This window comes from Spea bombifrons, chromosome 4 (assembly GCF_027358695.1).
Source record: "Spea bombifrons isolate aSpeBom1 chromosome 4, aSpeBom1.2.pri, whole genome shotgun sequence".
NCBI classification, from domain to species: Eukaryota; Metazoa; Chordata; class Amphibia; order Anura; family Pelobatidae; genus Spea; species Spea bombifrons.
This window is the reverse complement of record NC_071090.1, coordinates 101,351,280-101,375,111: the sequence shown is the minus strand read 5'-3', so window position 1 is coordinate 101,375,111 and position 23,832 is coordinate 101,351,280. Positions and strand designations below refer to the sequence as shown.

The 23,832-nt window shown below is 42.5% G+C and overlaps 1 protein-coding gene across 3 annotated transcripts; it reads right to left on the bottom strand.

Annotated features, from left to right (window-relative positions):
* Positions 1-2,756: 2,756 nt before the first annotated feature.
* On the bottom strand, positions 2,757-20,500 carry RHOBTB2 (Rho related BTB domain containing 2). 3 transcript variants are annotated; one of them, XM_053463042.1, is made up of 11 exons: positions 20,338-20,500; positions 19,319-19,382; positions 8,975-9,176; positions 8,729-8,832; positions 8,025-8,210; positions 6,837-7,741; positions 6,611-6,729; positions 5,985-6,135; positions 4,986-5,074; positions 3,475-3,580; positions 2,757-3,188 (listed from the first exon to the last, which is right to left on the bottom strand). In XM_053463042.1, exons 2-11 carry the CDS (start codon positions 19,369-19,371, stop codon positions 2,983-2,985), a joined length of 2,121 nt encoding a protein of 706 aa, XP_053319017.1. In that variant the 5' UTR covers positions 19,372-19,382; positions 20,338-20,500; the 3' UTR covers positions 2,757-2,982. The 3 variants fall into 3 exon arrangements, with proteins under 3 accessions (XP_053319017.1, XP_053319018.1, XP_053319016.1); XM_053463043.1 differs by lacking the exons at positions 19,319-19,382; positions 20,338-20,500 and adding an exon at positions 11,868-12,320; XM_053463041.1 differs by lacking the exons at positions 19,319-19,382; positions 20,338-20,500 and having other exon boundaries at positions 8,975-9,702.
* Positions 20,501-23,832: the final 3,332 nt, after the last annotated feature.

Genomic DNA, 23,832 nt, shown 5'->3' with positions numbered 1-23,832 from the left:
GGACAGCCGTTTCGTCCTTAATGGGACTCGTCGACATGAGGTTGTGATACCGGCTTAATACTTAATACTTGAGGCTTGGGGTAGCTAAGAAATACCATCAAACGCTGTTCCTCCTGGTACCAAAACGCTTCCCAGAAATCTTGATCATGCAAACTGTCATGTGTCACATAAGCTGGCACTGTCACATCTTTCTGAGACACTTCCCCCGACCTGGTATGTCTCTCTGTGCCATCACGGATACATTTTAATCAGGAGCAGAGTAGAAGACCTCTCTGAGCTGTACTGATCAGAACGGGGGTAAGGCCTTTTTTTCGCACAAACAAAATGCTTATTTTTGACCATTGGAGTAATTCGAAGCCAGAGGTAGATCGTTACTGTAATCTGACTGGTTGCTTTCTGTGCGGAATGGGTAAAGGTCATTCAGATTTAAGACGCACGGTATTTCTTAAGTTTAGGTGTGGCAATCACGACTGTTACTTGTTTATTGTGTGAGCGACGTCTCCCAGTGTCACCTATCGCTGTTTTATTGATTCAGGCAGCTTTCGAAAGGGTGGGGTGGAAAAAAAGAAAAAACTTAAGGAATTTGGGTAGTTATTATTTAACCATAACTCTCAGCCTTCTCAACATCAACTAGTTCTCCTACATTTACACTTATGGCAGATGGCACTTGGGGCAAATGTGTTTTTTTTTTGTTTTTTTTTTGGTGCGTTGGTAATCTGCCCCTGGGTAATGCTCCACATTTTTTCCATTATTGTAGATCCATCATACTGAAACCTTATGTCTGGTTTGTCACCATTTTGGGCCGTCCAATAAATGTACCCAATTGGGCCACTTTTTGCACAAATGATACATATGCCAGACCGTCAGAAAAATAACTCTGAGAGAATCGTTATTTTAGGTTTTTATTATAAAAAAATTATTTTTCTGTAAACAGAAAATTCAGTCCTTCAAGACGAAATATATAACGAGAACCTTGTACAGACCCCCCCCCCCGCCCAAAGCCGCATCCAAAGATCTATTGGTAAAGACACAAGTTATATTGTCATATAGTCACATACCTGTCAAGAATGTATTTATAGAAACACGCATGTTCAGAAAGAGGCACGGGTATGGTAACAGGCACTGACAGACCGGGGAGTTTACACACACACACACACACACACACACACACACACACACACACACTCTAACACTCCATTTGGGAACATTGCACAAAATCATTTCAGTCCTTACGCTATTCTACAAAAGGGTTTGGCTACTAAGGAATACACGATAGGCAGGACACAGAGTGGGTAGGGCACGGCTAGAACTGAATGTGACTACCATTCTCTACGCAGCTTATTCACGTACCTTACGGGGAATGGGGACTTTCCATAAACAGGTCACGTCGTACACCTCTCCCTTCTCAATAATGCGGGCTGTGCACATTTTAAATCAAAAGGATAAAGGTCAAGCATACGGACTGATGACGCTCACAGCCACCAATCCACCGGATTTTAAATGCCCAAAGTCTCCTATAGCCTACGAGTGAGAGGAGTGCCTGGAGGCTTTGGAGGGACTTTATTAGGTTATTCTGTAGTTGACATTTAGACCAAAAATAATGCATTTTATGTCATTCCTAAGCACTCTTTCGGCTGTTTCTATACATATTATCGTGACTTTTAGGGTTGTAGAACAGACGCTCATATCAAACGTTCTGGGGGGAGGAAAGTGAACACAGGAATTAAGATACGAAAGAAGAGATACTGTATCATTCGTGAAGAGGATGCTTGGGAGGTATGCAGTCACAGCCATATATATATATATATACATACATACATACATATACACACACACAGAATGATGATGCAGTCACGGCTACAGACACATACATGTAGACTAATGTCTACGGGAGAACTGGTTACCGGAGATACATTTATCTCGGAAAATAGACTGGCCTCTTATTTCACTCATTGATTTTTTCTACTGGGAATATAAGTATAATATAATATAATATATATAAGAATATATAAAATATATAAGAATTGAGTATTCTACTGGAATATAATATTTAATTTATTTCAAACAGTAAAGCATAAAAATTATTTTGCTACATTACCATTTTCTAAAACACAAACATATATATATGATAAGATTTTACTTGGCATAAACTGTATGGGAACACCAAGAATTTCCTTGCGATTCTGTACAAAAACTCTTGCAATCTTTACACAGCTTTTCATAACTTTTCCCAATTCAGTCCTTCTTAAGGGTATGCATTTAATATTAAGATATCTGCCTAGGTTAAGATCAAGAACGAAAGCACATAGATCTTCCTTGTTTCCAAACAAAAGTATTTAAATATAGAGTTTTGGGACCTTCTCCCCAGAGATGGTAATGTCATGGCCACCCACTGCTCTGAAACCAACCTGGAAGCAGAAGGATTGACTCTTGAGCCAGTCCTCCAAATGCAGTTTATCTAAAGAGCTTTGTTCAGAAACGGGGGCACGTTTAATTATTTCCTATTTTTAAAGTATGAATTCTTTTATTCCTGTCTTATCAAACGCTACGTGGCGGATCAGGCTTACTGGGCCCAATGGTCCTGGTCATTGTGAAACCTATGAAGCGTCCTGCAAAGCATCATGTGCTTTTTCAAGGTAGAAAAGAAAAATGGCAGTTTTCATACAGGTGTCCAGTTTAAAGATTGGTGTCTAATATTTGAATAAGAAGTGCTCCTCTATTTTAGATTTCATAGTAATTGCTATGAGGATTAAGCATCCAGCGACAGGGTGGCCTCCTTGAGACCGATAAACTTTTTTTTGGACAAAAGCACCTGTTTATCGTGGCAAAAAAAGGCTCCTTCTTGGAGATCTGATCTGCAGTGATTAATGCAGCCTGGATTCATACAATCACACACTCAAGACACAAAGCAGACCCTTCCATAATCTGGGGATGCAGTGATAGCTGTTGGGGGGAGCATTTTACACGACAGGGAACGGGTTCTCAGCCGACGGCAGACGAGGGGGCAGTAGGTGAGGCTGGAGAACCTGCGCCAGAACTGTTCCAGAACAGCCATCGCCTCTTGGGCTGCCTCTTGTGGTGCAGGGCGGCCTCTTTTTCTCGCTCTCTCTGTGCTCTTTGGAAGTGATCCTCTTCCTTCAGGTACCAGACGGGAGGCCACCGCTGGGCCTCCAGTGCCTGCTGGATCTCTGTGCAAAATACCAAAGGGTACATATAAGCAGAAAGCATGTGACGGAGCAAATAATGATACATGCCAACACGTGTGTTGCTTTAGTTGGAATCATACCTGTACATTTATGTACTATGTACGTTAATACAAGGTGTCACAGAGCATGGCTTACGAAGATTAAGGCTTTAATAACGATGGACGTCCTTACTTAAAGGGTGGAGAGGTGGCCAAAACTATAAATCACACGAAGAGGTATGTGAAGTTCAGGTTTGTTATGGAGGCTGGTCATAGCTGATACCACTAACCTGGAGACACGGTTTTGATGTCCCGGGGAAATTTCCTGCACGCCCGATTGTAGTTGGTGGAGATATGATGCATACACCATGCTGCCAGCTGATGGGCGCCATGAAACTAGAAGACACAGACGCATATTAATTGCTGAGCTCGTCATATAATATCCGCACCTTTAAACCAGCAGGATTCAGTCAGTTGTCGATGATCTAACGACAGAGCATATGGCGGTTTCCGAGTCATTTCCATGAACGAGTGGCAGTGTTAGAAACTCTGTCTTCTCCTGTTGGTGTCCTGCTTCTTTCAGGCATCTCCATACAGGAGCTAACAATAACAATAACGTCCCTCACGGAGCTGGCAAACTTCCTAGACTGATCTTCCAACTAATAAAACATTTTTGTAACTGCTTACAGGCTTTGTACACTGCAGCAACACAAACACAGAGTAAGATAGGTGTTATCAGGAGAGAAGAGCCATTTGGCCCATACACCATACCCATTTTCATACTTGCTACAAGAGCTCGGGCTTTACTTGATCCTGAAGTGTGTCTTATGTTCAGAATGGGTGAGATTGGGGCTGAAACTAAAGCTTCTGAACCTATAGTTTTTACATATTACAAAATAGGTTACCAAATCCCACTATTATAAATGACAAGCTGTGTGTTTAAATGCCACCCGTGCTCCAAAATCATCTAAGAAAATATAAATAGACTAATAGAGGTAATACAGGGGTCACAAATGAGGATGTAGTAAAGTGGGAAAAATATAAAACCAGAAACAATTAAAACAGAGCCTTTTTGATTTCTTAAAGGCACACTCAGCTCTTACTCCAAACACATCTTCGAGTCTTGAAGCGGAGAGCCAGGAAAGGGGGCAAATACGGTGGGGGTACCTGCTCAATGTTTCTGTGCACTTGCAAAGGGGTATAATTTGAAAGGGACGCTCAGCTTTCATATATACGGACGTGCATGTGATGGCTGGACGGCCCATTAAACTGTTATAACTCGGAGATGGGGCACAATGGGCTTCCTACTTATTGCCGCGTTATCTGCGTGTAGCAGGCAGCATGAGTCAGTTTCCATAGTTCTCGGCCAGATGCATCCTCTCCGAGGGAAAGCACTGCGATTATTGCTTTCAGAAGGAAACGCAGACACAACGCCGGAAGAAAACCAACGTGGATCTGCGGCCGATCAAAAAGGAAATCTAAACTTAGAAATGTAATTAAAATTGTGCAGACTGCCCCAATGCAAAGAGGGACACCATGAACATTTAAAGAGCGTCACGAGAGCTCCAGCAGCAGGGAATGGTCAAACACAATATCCAACGGTCCTTGTATCAGACTTTAGGAATCAGTCTTTACATATGATTGGTGTGAGTGCCTCCTAATCCATGAATTAGCATTTGAAATCTGATACTAGGGCATGACCGCTAATCCATGAGAGAGAATTGAATAATGGGGAGCCAGTCCTGATATCTGGGGTTATGTAGAAGGGCAATAACAAGGTAAAGTCCAAAGGTTGAGATACCTGCGCAGCCTCCAGCAACATGAGGGCCTCCCCGTCTATGTCTTTGTTATTCAGCGAGGCGTCCAGCATGACGGAGACGGTGTGCTGTTCTGTAACATCGTAATCACATATTATACGCTACATCCACACTGCGTCAACTTATTACTTCCTAACACAATAGCCACACAATGACAATTATCAATAGGTGGGAAATAATGTTAATAATCGAGGAGCTAGATGAGCAGATCATGTGACTGCTTAAAAGTACCGTAGGAGTTAATTTTATGACTTGGCTTCTGCATGGTTTTTAAACAGAAATCAAAGACTCGGGTGGCGCTCATATACCTATACATATGTATATTGGGTCCAGATCAGAGCTGAATAACTTTTTCTTGACAGGGAAAAAATTGATTTCAACTCTAAACACCAAGAGTCATAAAGCAAACGTTGTACCCTCAATCATTAATTACAGCAGGGGGCATATTAATTGACTTGTATGGATGTGTCATGCAACAGGGTAAACCATATTGCCAGGGACCCTAGACGTAAAGCGCGGGTTTATATCAGCTACTCCCACTATGGCAGATAAGGCCCACGCCATTGTGATGGGACATGTGAAGGACTCTCATTAATAAAAGAAAGAAGGAAGGAGATCACATTAACAAAAAAATCAAAGTATCGACTAAGTGGGGAGTTGGAGCAGATGAGGACTTGGTTGTGAAACCCTCAAATAGAAAAAACATTCAAGATTAAACAATATACGGTATATTTCATCCGTGGTCACATAAGGTTATTTAGGAAAAAAAACAGTCTAAAATACCAAAATATTTCAACCCTACAAAAAAATGTTTGTCATTGGGTTAGAATATTTCTCAAAAAGTTTTCTGACAGAACAAAAAAAGTTGTTTCTGTTACAACAAAGGCCACCAGATTTCTATACTTGGTTGCCCCACATCATTTTCTTGCTAGAGTTAACTTTACAATATCTCTTCCTCAGGGTGATAAAAGAACTCGTTTTACCTGTTAGGGCCACAAGGTGTGGCAGACAAAGCCTGTTTGCCAGTATGATGAGGTCCAGCGGCTCAAGGTCTGGCCTGGCACTGAACTGCCCGGTGTACAGGTACTCCAGCACGGCACGCATGCTGCTTCTCGAGGTGTATGGTACCACCACCTGTTGGGGCATATTCAGAAGGGTAATGAGAGTACAGCAGAAAAATGAATGGATATAGTTAGCACATGCTCAGAATCTCAGGACTTCATGCTTTTCGGCTGCATCTCTTTTAATATAACTGATATTAGTCCAACTACTGATCCACTGTTGGCATACTACCCTCTGCAGAGACTCATTTGCAGTGATATTTCAGCCACCAAGCTGACCCCTTCAACATCATTTCCTTCGTAGTATCGCTTTGTCTGTCCTGTGCGTTTTGAATCAATCTGCCTTCCTGACTCGTGTTTCATTTCATATGAATATGTTACATTTAGGGATCTATCTTTTCATCTGAAGAAGAGACCTTCTATGTTGGCCCAATAAAAGGCCAAGGACAAAAGACTCCATCTTCTCTTGGACCCATCCATGGATACTTTCCTGTTCTGGCATTTCAATATTTTAGTTATCGTCCACGATTTATGGCTCTAACCCTTACCTCACTTGTACTGCTCTCCAGGAAAGGGCCCCCAAACATAGCTGCCATCCAATCACAGCCGGAAATAAGGAGAGGTTTGTGAGCATTTATACTTCCATCATCCAGCACAAAGGTGACATCTAATGGAGAGAAGAGAGGAGAGAGAGTGGTGAGTGGGGAATACAAAGATAACACATTTCCCTCCCTTTTCTGTATATTGGTATGGCCTTATGTCATTGGTCCTCACCAGAAAATGTGCCCTTTGCCAGACACTCCTTAATGCGGTTGCTCCTTCTGACATGAAACGCTCTAGTGATCTCTTGGTTCATGAAGGCCTCTCGGTTCAAGATGTTAGCCACCATCATACGTAGATCAAAAACCTCCAAAAGTTCTGCAATGTGGGCCACCTCCATGAGCTCAGGCTCCCTCTCATCCAAATGCCCAGTGTACAGATACTTCAACACTGCCCTGAATGGCCCAGGCCTCACTGAACTGTCCATCTTTACCACTGCCACCCTTCGAGCCCTGTATCCTGGGGGTTCTTCCATTACTCCACTGCGGATGCTTTCAAAGGCCCTGCTCCACCCAGAGAGGTCTCGACTACCCTCTCTCCCCAAAGTCCCATCACTGGCTGACGTTCGCATGCCTCCACTCTCTGTTTCCCCTGGGCCCTCACAAGCATCGAAGCTGGCGGCTCGCAGCAGGGGGTCCCTGATTTGGACAGGGAGGTCCCCATCCTCCATAAGGAATAGGTCACAGAACTTGGAGGAGGCAGTGGAGAGGTAGATGCGATGCGCATAAATCCGGATCCTCTCTTGAACTACTAGTACCACATCAGCACAGGACGCCTCTTCCAAGAGTCGGGCAGCATGGTCCTCACTCTGGGCTGGCGGGTCAGGCACAATAATAACAGGAGGTGGAGGTCGAGGGGGCAAGAAGGGAGCCTGTGGGAGAGGTCTACGCACACTACGTAGATGTGATTTCCAAAACTGGAGGTGGCGGCGAGATATGAGCGCTGAACGGATGGCATTATCAAAGACTTCCTTGATGCCACACTGAGCCACCACACTGGTCTCATAGTATGGGATGCCAAGATCCTTGGCTACCTCACGCCCTTTTTCTGGTGGCAGGATCTCCTGGGGGCGAATAGGCCTGGAACCAAGCACAACTATCTGTTAGATCATAGTATGGTGACAATTAAATGTTTCCCCTTAATCCTAATTGAATCTATTAGATATTTGAATTAAAAAAGCTTATGATGTTGTTTTAAGGTAGCAATGGCATAATGTGTTTATTGGTATGTAGGGAGATTAGTTCTTCTGGTAAAAGAGCAAAGTAATGCAATAGATTAATACATTATCTATATTATTAAACTAAACTACAAAATATATAAAAAATATTAACAAAATTGCATTCAAAAACAAGGAGAGAGAACCTGGCAAGTGGACGCCGAGCACGATTCACAGCTTCCAGATCCGCATAGCGTAGGTCCAGCTGACATCCAACCAGTATGACTGGGGCTCGAGGGCAGAAATGCTTGATCTCTGGGTACCACATAGTCTGGACGTGCTGGAGGGAGTTGGGGTTGGCAATGGAAAAGCAAAGAACCACCACATCTGACCTGGAATGGGGACAGCACAGAAGATTTTAGCGAAGCAAGGGAGACACAAGCAGGAGAAGGAAGCAAACTGGGCTCTTTCCATTCATTTTATGAGAAGTATGTATTCTAGACAGCATGTGCAGACTGCTGCATAAGCTACCTATACTCAGAAGAAACAAATTAACCATTAAAGGGACAGTAAATAACAAACTGTATTGCGGAAGGAGCTAAGCCCAGTTGCTGATTTTGCGGGTACCTGCGATGTACACTTTCCATCATCTTCATCTCTCAATGTTACAGTCTTTATCGTGAATAGTAAGTCTGCCCTAACTGTGTGAAAAACAGACTCCTGTGGGAATAAGATTAAAGGCTTACTTGTCAGTAGGAGCTGCCTTCCATCATAAAGCATTTGACACTTTAAAATCACATACCCGGTGTTTATTGCACTTTTTTGGTTGTTCGTATCCTACAGCCCTTCGTGTCCCTGTAATTCCATTGTGGATGGGAAAATTAAAAAGTCACTATTCTCTCTCACCCACCTTCCATAAGCAAATCTTCTGTCTTTATGATGGTCACCAAATGTGTCCCAAAGTCGCAGCGAGACGCTGACATCATCAACCACATCACGGGATCTCTCTAACACCTGGAGCAGGATTTAAAAAAAAGTCTTATCAACTCAGTAACCAATAAGATAATGCCCATAAGCCTTTGTATTTTGTAATGGGAATATGTACATATGCACAGACAGACATATAATCTCAATTTATGTGCAGATCAGCACTCACCTCTTGACATACTCTGTACTGATCTATAGCCCAGACAGTTGGGACGTGGGTGGCAAGGAGCTGGTACTGGGTCAGGGTGGCATTGCATGCCCGTGCGCAGATCAAACGTGTTTTCCCCACTGCGTTGTCTCCAACCACTACGCATTTTATGGTCTCAACATTGGGGCGCTCATAATCCATATCAGTGTCCAGAAGCTGTGATCTGATGAACGGAGAGACGAAGAGGAAGAGTAGGTGCAAATGTGCATGGGATGTGAAATGAGGAGAGAACAAGAAGAGATATGGAGAGGAAAGTGAGGAGGGCATTACAAGTGGAGGCAACTAGAGGAAAATGAAATAATGAAGAGAGGGACACAGATGTAGCTCAATGCAAACAGACGAGAAACACCATGGTATTCTTCTGTTTCTGCATCTCAGGGACTATATTATTATTATTATATATTGATTTTTAGGGTGCTGCCATACTTTGCAGATTTGAACATCAGGCAAACAGGACGTAACAGGCAGTGCATCAGATAACAATTCGGACATAGAAAGAAAAGGCAAGGAATGCCCTGCTCAAAGGAGCTTACAATCTAGAGGGAGATGGGTGGGACTGGACTAACATAAGCTCGATGGAGCTCGAGTTTCAGATCCGGGACTCTTTAATAGCAGCCACACAAATGTTTTATCCTGAAATAAAATATTATCCAATACTTCATATGGATGTTAGCCCTTTTATCAGGAAAAATAGGGTAAAATGGGCCAAATGGTCTTTATTTGCACTCAAGTCACCAAGCCTCACTTTGTTGCGTTGCTCCTGAACTAACTGTTCTGATTATTGTCTGATATTTAACCCCGTGTCCGACCTCTGCTTAGACCTGACTGTTTCCAACCCTGTATATGACTCCTTTGGCTCTGATGTTTTTATGATTTGCAGTCCTTGCTCACCCTCAGACTCGGTTTTCTAAATCACTGAGAGGAGCTGAATTCTGGGAGATGATGCCAGATCTCAGAGCTCCTCTCCAGTGACGCAGAGATCACGAGGGAGAGAATGTGAGGCTATTCTATATATCCTGCTAGACTGACTTCACATATACCATAGAGCATCATGCCACCTGTCACTTTTTATGGAAAAAGAATATAAATCATGTACAGCATCACTATGTTACTAAGGTTATGTATACAAGAGCATGGAGCCTGACCTATTACTTCTACGCAATCACACACAATCACAATCGTGAAATCAGAATAGTTCTATGAACAGTTTTGAAAACCATGACTCGTCAGGAAGGAAAGATCATCTGAATTAAGTCACCTGTATTCAAGCAGGGATTTCAGAGTGGGATGTCTGTGAGTAAAGCACCAGCTAGGATGTAGAGACATCATTAAATCAGAGTAGCACGTGAAAGAGTCATCCCCAGATTGTGTGACCCTCAAAACATTATCGTGACACCTCGTGATTCAGGGGGCAAACCCTGAGTCTGCTTTAACATATCAGTTATGGACACATCATATTCAATTTCCCACATTAGGCCCGTTTCCCAGAACAAAGTGTCAGATATCCCGTTAATATTTAATGAGCCGCTGTTCACCCTAAGAATGCAGCAGACTTAGAAAGTCATATGATCAGAAAACAAAGTTCAGCCGCAACGGCATAGAACGAGTGAGGAAACGTCATATTAAACAGAAACCAAAATGCGTGTAAGTACATAAACATATATGCCTTAGAAATAGGATACAGACATGCGCCCAGTGCATACACATTTACATGCCATTATATACTGTATATAAATATAAATATATCTCATACACACAGAGGAACATTTCAGCTTGTAGCTTAAGACCCTTCTTTGTCACCATAGCAACAGAATATGTTCCTAAACTACCTCCTAGCAACCAAGAATGTTACGGGGTACGTTCCAGGCCCACCTCTCCGAATGCAAACCCCGAAAAAATGGTTAAAATTCAAAACTGTGAAGTTCTTGCACTTCAAGACACAACAAGGAATCATGTTTGGGGCAATTAACAGACAAATTACATCAGTTTAGTATACGGTCATTTAAAAATGTAATTTTTTTGCCCCACAGCTGCTTCATTTTGGTTTGCACTGATTAAAATAATAACAATAATAAAATAATTTTTTTTGAGGTGGAACCTCATTCCCATTGGAAGGGAAAGGAAACCCTCTAGCTCTAGGGCTCGGTTTACTAAGGGGACATCTAGTCATTAAGGATAACGCACAAACGTCATAGCATAACAACCAAAGGAATGGTTCGACAAAACAGGTACCTTCCCAAGATTGCCATGGGGAGAAGATCACCTTTTTAAGATTACTTTTTTTATACCTACTAGTCTGCCTGCTGGTCTTTAAGAACATTTGGACCCAGACATAAACTCAATTGTGCTATCATCTGCTGAATACAACCAGATGATAAATTAATACCACTAAGAACCCACCAAGACATCATAACGAGATCAGAACACAACTAGCCCAGTCGGCCATCAAGAATGGTCTCCCCAATCATTTTACGGGCTCATCCAAGCATAGGACTGATTTCCCCAGCCACGGGTGTGCCGAGACCACCCAAACAACACCCAAAGATCCTCCACTTGGAAAAACAGTAGCGCTGGTGGAAAGACACAACCCATGAGGGCATCTAAACATACAACGAGAATTCCGTTTGACCCACCAAAAAGAGGCAAACATTGCAGGGATAAAAGGAAAGGCACCCAACAATAAGCCTGCACCCCATCACAATGGACCAAGCCACGGTCATTAAAATACAACACCCCAATCAACGTAACAGTTCGAGCAGAGCCATACACGACCTACAGCCACCCCATTCCATCAACGACAACCACGCAACCAAGCGACACTATACCCCAGCCCCAGATAGGCCTTGTCCCATACATGGCAGCCATGGTGACGTCACCCATGCATCTTCTCTTCACATCTGAAAACGAAGGCCACAAGGTAAAGTGTGCGTGTTTCTATGCACGCCAATGAATACACGAGGAACTGCCTGTCTGCGTGTCCCTCGACACGTCGCACTATGCGACTGTACGGCTGTGTCTGTATTTCTCTATATGTCTGTTTGAGGATACCTGGCCATGTTTTCTATGTATGATTATAAGTGTATCAATCTGTATGCATATGTGTAGGTTCATGTATGTGTGTTTCAATGCAGAGGTGTCCTCGGCGACACGTATCTAAGCGTGTGCCGATACTCATAAATGCCTGGCTGTTAATTATGCAATCTGTGTTGCAATGCTATGGCTGTGGGTATGAGTGTATATTATGTATTCTGCTCGTGACGGTGCGAATCACGTGGTATGGTTGAGTATCTGAGCATGATATTCTATCGCGTGCATGTAATGTGCAAGGAGCTGCAGCTGCTTCTAGGTGTCATCGTACGGCTGGCAGTGTGTAGCGTGGATATGTCTGGGTCTATGCGAATGTGTATACAGCAATGATGGGTGCAGGTTGCGACTCCTGATTTCCAGCAAGGAGGTGTGTGCATCTTGTGTGCCCTCAATGGGAGGGGGAGGCATATTAAACTGGGAGGTAAAGTCTTGAGCGCCACCTGCAGGCCCCTTTCAGTGTTACAACTATCCATCTCAATATACACTTTACAATACGATACATTTTATTATTATATGTTTATATATATATATGTAGATATATATTTTATTATTATATGTTTATATATATATGTATATATATGCAGTGCTTCTTACAGTCCATACAGTCAAAGGGTCTGGCTAAACTATAACTGGCAGACTTAAATGTATCGGTTTGTATATTACCCAAACGATACATTAGGTAAAGAGGTTACACTCTACATAACATTACATTTATTCATAAGATTCCGTAGCTCTGTTACAATTAGTGGGATAATGTAAGGTCACACACACTAACAAACTGGTACAAAAGAAGGGGGTGCTGCTCTTGTGAGCTTACAATCTAGTCGGTGGTTGAGGGGAATGTGAGACAGTAGGAGAGGACAGCTTGGATGGGGATGAGTTGATACGGTGCGGGTGATCTGTAGAGGTTGTTGGTCGTTTAGATGGCCGGATTAGAATGATGGCTGTTGCAGTAACTTTCATCTGACCTCCTAGGGAAAGTCCATTTGGGATGTGGCCTCTGCAGCTACGTTTCCAAGTGAGGCCTAGGAATTTATAGGGTTACCACTCAATTGGTCGGATAAAAGTCTCGCATTTCCCAGGACAGTCCCATTTTCTTGGGTCCTGTCCCATCAAATGCGAGCAGCGTTGCATTTTAGCTGAGTATGTCTAAGACACAAGCAGCCTGTATGCTTGTAAGGGATCTCCACACTACCCAGTATCCGTACCGTGCAGCCTAGAGCTCAATGCTGCAGGGTCACGCGGAGTGTGTGGCCCCGGCCCCTCTGTCCCGGAATCCAGGAAGGAAATGTTAGTGAGTGTGCGATGGCATGTAGAACGCAGATGTTTCACGCTTTGTCTTAACAATTTCAATTAAGCTAGCCAAGAGGGCACCAAAGTTAGCCCTTTGAAATCAGCAGGGTATGGAGACAAGCAGATTAGAGACATACCAGGTGAAAGACAAAGGGTTAAAGCAGGAGAATAAGGGGGTAGCCTAAGGTTTTTAGGGCACACAATCTAAAAAGACTTTAGTGGGGGTATTACTAATAGCAGCGCCATATTTAGTTAGAAACAGAGCATTATAGAATTTGGCAGCAAATAAGACCCATATAGTATACCTATATATATCCTGCTGTAAAGACTCAGACCTTATCCATGGTCTTTGCTTACATGCGGGATGGCCTAACCCATGCATGTTTATATTCTCACATTGTATTAACCTTTAGTTACCCATAAAATAAATCCTGCAATGATTAACATACGGAGATAGCTGCTCCTGAAATCACCCTACCGGCCGCACCAAGTTAACAAGCGGCTCTCACACTTGTTTGGGAAGCCATGGTGCTGCTTAACCCATAAATAAATAAGCCCTTGATCTTCCAGACAAGAACTCCCATATAGTGATCATTTTCTCCAGACTAAAAGAAAGCTCCAGAATCTTCAGCCATATACCAACTTCATTCTAGAAGCAGATACATTGACCCGTGGAACTAAATAAATCAATTAATACAAAGTGCAGATCTAACTGCTTCCTAGATCCAGGCTTATAAACTTACATTGGTCGGGGGTTAATATATATATATATATATATATATATATACCGTATATACATACACTGATCAGCCATAACATTATCACCACCTGTCTTATATTGTGTAGGTCCCTCTTTTATCACCAAAACAGCCCTGACCCGTCGAGGCATGAACTCCATTAGACCTCTGAAGGTGTGCTGTGGGATCCGGCACCAAGACGTTAGCAGCAGATAATTTAAGTCCTGTAAGTTGCGAGGTGGGACCTCCATGGATGCCTGCCAGTGGTCATAATGTTATGATATATATATATTATATATAAATATATACATACACAATACAGTCCCGAGTTCCTTTTCCTGAGTAGTATTTGACTTGGAGTGAGGATAATTCACCTTATACAAAGTATGCATTGACTGTCAGCTTCTCCATGTTTAGCACTTTGCATCCAGCGGAAGGAATATCACCGAATCTCACAGCAGCAGGAACCCCCCCACGTGTGTTTATTCTCCATTGGAAATAGATTTCTCTACGGAAACCTTTATGATTACACTTTCTATCAGAATAGTCTAGGTTTACACTATGAGTGTCTTTAATCTTTCTCCAGAGGCTGAAGAGTTGGCAATCAATTAAGATACCTCCAGGCTCTGCTTATTGTAGGCTTGTGAGTGAGTTTATTCATAGTTTTTTTACCTATACCTTTCATAAACAACTTTATTTTTTTTTTATTGTTACATGTAACCTGCAACCTTTTGGCCACTCCAGCCATCGCCTTCTGGGCGTCTCAATTAGACGGTTACAGCAAAGTGAACACAGCAGTTAAGGTTTTGGAACAAACTGTTCTCCTGCATCATCCTGCCCGACATTTGGCTTCGGTATAACAGCCCACTTTACCGAGCCACTCTTACACGCTATGTAGACGCTGATGGGTTTTTATGAAAGTAGAGGACGATCACACCTTGGATCCTCAATGGCGGACGCATCCAATAGAATTGTTTGTGAGCTATTTTGTAAGGTTATTTTGGATAATAGGATGAGAAGATAAGCTATGGGGCAAAAGGTGTCTTACACAGGGGGCTACTGTGATTCTCATATACATCTTAAGTATGCCAAGTTGGGTCTTTAGTGTCATGGTGGAAATTGTCCCCAAGCTGAGCTTCTCAGAGGAGCTGTTGGGAGTTGTTGACATCTGCCAGGGTTAATGATCAGGTTCAGCCATGGGTGTTGTTTTTCTTTGCCCTATTATTTATCACATCCTTGGTCTATTTGTGCAAGTTTGGCATTGAGGAATAAACACCATGATGGAGGTTCTGCAATCTACATTCATGTTAGAATGACATGTTCCATGTCAGACTCCCTTCTCACACGTAACACGTGCGTTCGTATTCAGCACACAATGTTCTTTATGGTATTTCTACATATATGTGTAAAGGTCCCTGTGTGTCCCATTACCCAGACAAATCCAGCTTGTCCCAGTGGGCTGAATCGTGAGCCAGACATTAAGGAGGAGAAAAGAAAGGAGGGGGGAGTCGGACTGTGGAAATAATCTAAAATTATAGAAAATGATAAAAGAGCAAAGAAACGTTACAGGAGAGAAAGAGATGCTGCAGAGCTATGGGCAACCAGCACGAACATCCCAGTGGTTACTATGGGAACAGCACCACTTTGAACCATAACTGCTCTTTATACGTAATCCCTGTAGCATGGCAAACAGGTGATAATATTTCAGCAGACTGTCACAAAGCATTATGATAAGGGAATGAAAGAAAGGGGTGTATATAGGAAGGGTGTAGAACGGGGCGAGATAGTAATGAAATCTAAAGGGCAGAAGAAGTCATTACGGTTGCATCAGAAGTGAATGGCTGGAAAATACAGGTGCGTTGTAAATAATTGGGTAATCATTTGCTGACAGATGCAGACACGCGCGGGGGTACGCTTCTGGGGCTAAAACGGGATTCCGGAACCAAACCACACATTGTATTTTAGGACAGTCTGTCTGCATGTTCTGATCTTATCTGGGGACAGAAGCTGCCGGGTGACATTCTGTGATCGGTCACACGCAACCTGTTCTGACCGCCTGATACTGGAACTTCTGCCAGTCCGGGCCACCAGGGGGCGTGGGAATCTGCTCACAGGTGAGCGACTACCTGGACGCGCAGAACACGAGGTCCACTGCACACCCAAGAGTTACGCAATCATATACTCCGTCATGTGATGTCGGGAAATGAAAAAAAATCATTGTAATGGGAACGCAGTTACAGGGTTCGAGGGCTTGTGTACAAGGTGCATGGAAGTGAGAGTGTGATGGGTCACTTGAGGACAAGGCTAAGCCCCCTAGGTGCTATTGAATTATAACCCCAATCATCCTCAGCAAAGTCCAAGCTGCACCTAGGAAACCTCGACTTTCTTAAAACACATTAGATGGTTTGTTACACACATAATAAGAAAAGTGGATATCGTTTTATTGCTCTAAGAGAAGATGGAAGAGCGTTTCTTTAACGTTGATACTACAACTCATCTGAAGAAGAGACCTCATAAGCTTATGTGATGTCATTGTTTCCTATGCCATAATCATCGACCAAACACACACACATTATATATATATATAGATATATATATATATATATCTATATATATATATAATGGTTTTTTTGGTTGAAATTCCAGTTGTTCCTATGCACTTTGACAAATATGAATTAGTTTGTGCATTTGATGTGTACGTCATTGTGTATTTAATATATATATATATATATATATATATATATATGTGTGTGTGTATATTTTGTATTCGATCATGTGCTGATGTGTTCACTGCCAAATAAAGCTTTCTTGTGTGTCGATGCGGTTATAAAGACTGTATCTTTGTGAATGAATGTAGCCTTTGATAGCGCTACATAACACACATCAGTTAGTAAACACATTCTTGAAAGTGACTTTTTACCCCTTGGAATTTTGCCCAAACCGGTGTTAAGACGCATATGTTTACAGAAGACGGCGCTCTGCTTAGCCTAAGTGACAATCTCCCATCTAGAAGCCACGTTCACTTGGCCATTAAAAAACCAACCATAGGCAGTTCAGACTAGTCGGCTGGACACGTCATTCACAGACCTTGGCTACAAGAGGCAATAACAGCTACGTGTGAAAAACGTTAAAAAGACGCTTATCCTTCGATGCGGATCATCAGAAATGTCAAAACTCACTTTACAGAAATATACACGTTTATCACACGTTCACGACATACATATGGAAAACTCCAACATGTTAATGCAGTGGAAGTTTCCATAGCGACATCACTCAAGTCCCTACGGTGCGTTACACAATCGACCGAACCCCAATTATTAGCCGCCTGCAATCCGCGGCACCATAGACTGTAGACGCCCGTCACCGGGGTCTGTTACAGGATAATACCCTTCCAGGAGTCATTTTATATTAAAAAAAAATCTCCCAAGGAGTCTTTGGGGTGATTTCCCCCAAAATAATGCAGTTGCCTACAGGGTTGCTAATGAATTGCAAATAAATTCTACATTTATCCAAAATAAACTCATTAAATGACTATAAAGCAATAATCAAAATATGCTCCTCTAGCTATAATAGCAGCTATGAGGACACCATAAACCCAGGTCGGCAGACATGGACTGGGCGGCCACTGACTAGCGTAAGAAGCCACTGGCCTTAAAGTACCGGGGCGGTTTTTCCTCCCCAGTCATGCCCTGTGGGCTAGTAGAGTCAGATTCAGCGTCTGATGTAGACGCAGACTGATTCTTTACCGCCTGATCCTAAGGGGTTAATTTTACTAAACCAGGAGTTTGCAGGAGTTGCAGTTTCAGTATGAAGGTCCAGTCTCAGCGAGCCTTTGGCCCTGCATTGTGTGCGGTTAAAGGTGCTGTTCCACTCAGACAAAGCATGGATTCCTCTCCTGTATACTGCAGAGCAAACAAACCTCGGCAGATATGTAAATTAGATTTTTTCCTTTGAAGGTTTATTTGCGTAAAAAATTTCAATAAAATTGAACACACCTTGTTAGTTTCTATAACAGCCTATGAGTCACAATGATGTGTTTCTGATTAAAAAAAAAAAAAATACGAGAGGCAATTTTTTGGGGTATTTCTCGGGTTTGGGTAGTCACTAGTAGCAGAAATGATATTTTTAATGCTGCAGTTTGGTTAAAAAAAAAAAGTGTTACATTCATCAGAGTAGATGGAACGGAAGCTTTAAATCTGTGTGAATTCTTGGAAGTTTTTTTTATTGAATTTTATTTATTCAATTATTTATTAATCGATGTAATAATTTATATGTTGCTTATTATATCTTGATGGATACATTTGTATATTTTATTATTAATTAAATAATAATTTTTTCACTCACTATTTCACTTATATTTAGCGCAGGACTCTTTTTCTTGGCACATTTTTAGTGGGGTTCTGTGGTCCTTTTTGCAGCTATTGCAGGAGCTCGTCATAACCGTTTTCGTTTCTGTAAGGCAAGCGAACCCCATACTGCAGGAGAAGCTCCTAGAGGTTGCTATTTCATAATATATTATCAAACCGATGACTTCAAACTTCAACTTTCCTGCAAACCCCAATCTGATCTACATTCTGATGTAACCGCCAGGTTTTGGTTTCAGCCATAAGTGGTCACGGTCTGCCTTTTTTCATTTATGAACCTTTCTCGTTTTCAGTGTGTTTTTCACTGTTCTCAAAGAAGAAACATCAATAAAAGGTTTGCGGCTAAAAGGTTATACTCGAATACCTATACACGCTCGAATACAACATACGCATTAAAATTGACAACCGGTGTAGAACATATGTTATATATGATAAAATAATAATAATCCCAGTAAATGAGATCCCAGCTAAGGTTTTATGGTCGGAGATGCCATTGTCTTCAGATTTCTAGGTATCTATAATTCTGGTGGTAGCGTTACAAATCTTACAATAATAAGAGAGTAAAAAGACCTGCGTTATCCTCTGAAGGCTCGATTACCGGCTAATTCATCAGCATTTTCACTCCCCAGCTTAGTAAATCTATATCTTGTGTTCACGCGAGGATCTTTATACAACTTGGGACACTTGAGGTCATTTAGGGCTGTTTGAGACCCAATGGTCAGGACGATTGTAATATTTCTCCTGTAGAACCCTCGCTGTGTAACTGTGTATGAATTACATTGTGTATTGTCACTGGTGTGTATCAAAGCGCATGCGTTACTCACTCATCGTACTGGAAGTCCGATAACTCCATGAAATCGGTGACCCCCTCCTCCATCTTTCGGGCGTCTATAGAAAGAACATAGCATGCATGTGAAAACTGGTGGCCCTTTACCTAGCGGCCAGTACATCGCGCATGCAGTCATTTGCCAGACATTTAGGGAATGCTTTGTGGGTTTAGTGAACAGACTGGAAAAGGGCGTAAGAACTGAATCAAGCCGACAAGCATTGTTTCAGCTGGTCTGGCAAATTGTTATATATTTATTCAATTGTGTGGTTTGTAGTATTGGCTGCGCATGGTCAAAAGTTAATTCATACGCTTCTCCAAAATTACATTTAAGGGCACTGGTGATCTCGCTATTAAAAACCTACCCAAACATTAAAAAAATATATATATTCCTAAAAAAAAACAACAACAGGGAATTCTGCACAGATTTAAATGGATTTTTGGGATAATATTGTTAAGTAACCCATTCTTTCCGATCAGACCGGATTCTTTTCCCGGAGATACAATTATCCCTGGAAATACTAGTTCTCCATCAGATTGTGTGAAGCATTTGAGATAAAAGATAAATATCTATCCCTGGAAGAAAATCCAGATCTGAATTTCTAACTTCCGACTACTAACCTCTGAATCGTAAATAGATGAAAACCCACCGCTAAACTCCACCACTTTTACTTTGCTTTTCTTAAAAGCCTTTTAGACTTGGGTATAAAAGATGGGAATCCTGCCCTGGGGAAACTATTCTATTTACTCTGAAATCCTCGCGTTTCTTCTTTTGCGGAGAGAGGAGATGTGAAATGTTAGTACGAGTTGTTATAATCTAAAACTAGAGGTTCAGAAAGGTAATGTAAGGGCGTTTTACTTTACTGAGAGGGTTGTAGATAAATGGAACAGCCTCCCAGCGTCAGTGGTAGATGCTAATACAGTGAAGGAATGTAAACGTGCACCCTCTCAGTAAAGTAAGTGTATTTTGTGAATGGGCTGGTAAATACATTGTATCTGACGATCGTTATTCTGTACCTGTGGGCGCACGGGGGATTCTCTGCAGACTGCTGAGCAGGGCGTGAGGTCCTTGGATCTGATATCATTAGCGGGGTTAATGTCCCAGAATGTAGAGTCCTGTCGCCGGCGTCTCGTCAGGTCTTGGCTGCGGTGTAGAAAGTGATGCTGATGCACACAGGTATGCTCTGTGGGCGAGTGGAGTGGGGCAGATGTCTCGGGGCAGCTTCTGTGTACACCTCCCCCACGTCACACACACACGTAACTGACCAATCGCATCGAGGGGGTGTGCAGAGCCATCAGATCCAACCTGCTCTGCTACAATGCAATGCCCTACGGAGCGCAGCACCGGAGCCCTCAGACGTTCTGCTCTCGGTGAATCAAATCGGTCGCATTAGAATCAAGATTCAAGTTTAGTGAATAAACCCCAAGAGCTGCCTTTACTTAACTATAAAAAACGAGAACTCTCTGAATCGGCAGCAGTTAAAAACAAGTTAGAAAAGAGAAAAAGAAGAGAGGGTGGCGATCGCTAGTAACGAAAGCCCATAAATCTGTGGCATACATGGGTTTTATACTGCGGAGTAATCACACAGAAATTACATAACTAACGTGCCTTTACATGCCAATGTCTTGCAACTCATAGTGGATATTCTAGTTTGTGATTTCTCCACCATGCTAGTTATAATACCAAATGCACGAGATGGGAGAAAATATTCCTGTTGCTTATATCACCCCTACTGCAAGAACATGAGCGTCATCCCGTCCCGTCATCATACGCACTTTAATGCATAGAGGTCTCATTAAAAGTCCATGATGTCCCGTGCAGAATCCCCCCCTCCCGTTTGCATTTGTCACTTTCCCCACGCCAGCTATGTCCCCTGCAGATATGCGATGTACTGTACTTACCCCCTGTCAGCGTGTCAAACCCAAGCCAGGCTGCAGCTTCTACCTTAGATAAGGGCTTCCTTTACATTTTTAAAGAATGCATATTAAAAGTGATTACAGAGTACTTTAATATGTGTTCCTCTCTAATGGGTCTGTTGGGGACAATAAAATGTCCCATTAAAAACAGTCCTGCCTTCAGTTCATAAAGTGCAAAGGTTCCAATCTAGGAATCCTATTGCTAGACGCACAGATAGGGACACACAGTTCCGTATATAAGTTCTCGAATATAAGATGTCTTATATTAAAGGTCGTCTTATAATCCGACTTCAAATAGAGGGCTAACTTTAAGACTAAGATCCAGATCCCCCGCAGCGCTGCAGGAGACCTGTATCCTCCTCTCTGGCAGCCGGTGAACTTCTGCGCGATGTGCGATAGACAACCTCCGCTGCTGCCCGGCACTTCCGCTGGGGCTTCTGTGATGGAGCGCCGGCGTGACATGACCTACCAGCTGCCTCCACCAGACACCAGGGAGTCTGGAGCACGGGGGGCAAGTCTGCGGATGCATTGGTAAGTCTAGGGGGGCAGAGTGGCATATAGGGGGGTATAAGGCATATCTGGGGGCGGAGTGGCATATAGGGGGGTATAAGGCATATCTGGGGGCGGAGTGGCAAGCTGGGGGACAGATGTGCATAACTGGGGGGGTTGGCAAATAAAAGGAAATAAAAACAAATCAGTTTTTATAAAATATGAAAAAATAGTTTACATGTGAATTAATATTCAGGCTTTCTTTTTTTTTTGCTAATGATTATATATATAATCAGAGTCGTCTTATAATCGATCAGACACTTTTTCATTCCTTACCTACCGGACTCACCTGGACTCCCTCATTTGCAGGGAGGGATTGGGCATGACTAAGAAGCGCTGGTAGGCTTTTAGGCCAGTGGCTGCCAAACGGAGTACGTTGGCCGCACATTACATTTTAATACTCTTGAAGCGTGTGGCCCTGCGTATCCAGCCGGCAGCCGCACTGTGCAGAACCGGAACTGCCATTGGGACGGCAAGCAGGGTTAAGTATGCGGCCCTACTGGACAGTGGCCCATTGGGCTTATGCCCACAGTGCCAGGTGGCCGGTCCAGGGCTACTTGTTGGCATATGCCTACTACATGGCTTTGAGGACAGGACATGGTGGAATTACGTATGCCACAAACTTACACCATCAGACAACCACTAGTATTAAATTGTCAGGGCCACCTCGTTATCATCAGTCCTGCCTTGTGATCACTGCACAGATTGAGAAAGACTAGTCTGTCAAGGATTGCTCCGATTCACAATACCTGTAATCTTCCACTGTGGTCAGGTGACTATGTGCCATAAATATATATTCCTCCTCCTGTTGCGCCAGCAAAACAGGACGAAAGATAACAGCAATAACCACCAAATTCAACAAAACTTCTTTATGCCCTACTTGCTGAACACTCAGCAAGAATTAAAAAAAATATTAATAAAAAATGATAATAAGCAATGCGATAAAATAAGTATACAGACCCCAGTGATGTTACCATCATTTCTTAATCATGATGTCTACAAAAATCCCAAATGGATCTCCAAGTAAAAAATTGTAAAAAGTTAAAATAATAATAAAAAAAACCCAAAAATTAAAGAAAAACAAAATAAAAACCAGCATAATATGTAAGGGAGCATTTTCCTGCTCAACCTAATATTTAATCATGGGCTGGCAGAACGCCGGGATCTGCTCGGTAGCATTATATATAAATTTATATAGTTATTATTGCCATTATCACCCATCTAATGGATTATGATATCAGGGATTAGGGTGAAGCGTGTAAGAAACCCCATGTGTATTTACAGTATTCATCCTTCTTACACCTGTCTTAAAGGTAGCTTTTCTCAGAATGTCATTTGTGGGTAATCAGTGGTCTTTCTCACCGTTCTGGTAATTTTTGGGCTGATTCGGCACAGTACAAATACCAGGGAACTTCCTAGGGTTAACCGTCTTGAACTCTACCTCTCTGGGGGCTTGTCAACGAGCAGGGGGCTTTAAAAGACGCTGGACAAGGGCAGAGTAAGTGAGACTAAATAAAAACGCCCCCGGGGAAGCAACGCTCTACTCTGGAGATTCCACATCAAATTTGGTTTCAAATTTGGTTTCCACAATGTGACCCCGAGTGACATAATGTACTCCTGCGTGCGGAATTCCGCTGAACTTTGTATTTTAAACTGTTGCTTTAGAAAAATTATCTGACGTTTGCAAATTACCTTAACAGCCTGAGGATGCTCACCGTCAGGTGTCTTGCCAAACCGGTCCATGAAGAATCGCAGCTCTAGGGAAACAGGTGAAAGGAAGATGGAGGTTATCTGGATTTTCAGGTCCATGGCTATCCCGTGTACAGTTAGTTCCGAAAATATTCGTACACTGACAAAATTTTCCGAATTCCGGCTCTGTACGCAACCACAAGGGGAACAAAACAACCGTGATGCAATTAAAGTGCAGACTTTCGGCTTTAACTCGAGGGGTTGAACAAAAATATTGTGTGAAACGTTTAGGTAGTTGAACCATTTTCATGGGTTGAAATGTTATTAGACAAATCAACACATCATAAATAAAATGTT

Coding starts and splice junctions, on each gene's coding strand:
- RHOBTB2 (XM_053463041.1), bottom strand. CDS start 9,280: ATGCCCTCCTCACTTTCCTCTCCATATCTCTTCTTGTTCTCTCCTCAT. Junction 6,730..6,836: donor GGCAAAGGGCACATTTTCTG/GTGAGGACCAAT, acceptor TCTCTCCATTAG/ATGTCACCTTTGTGCTGGAT. Junction 6,136..6,610: donor TGGAGAGCAGTACAAGTGAG/GTAAGGGTTAGA, acceptor ATGCCCCAACAG/GTGGTGGTACCATACACCTC.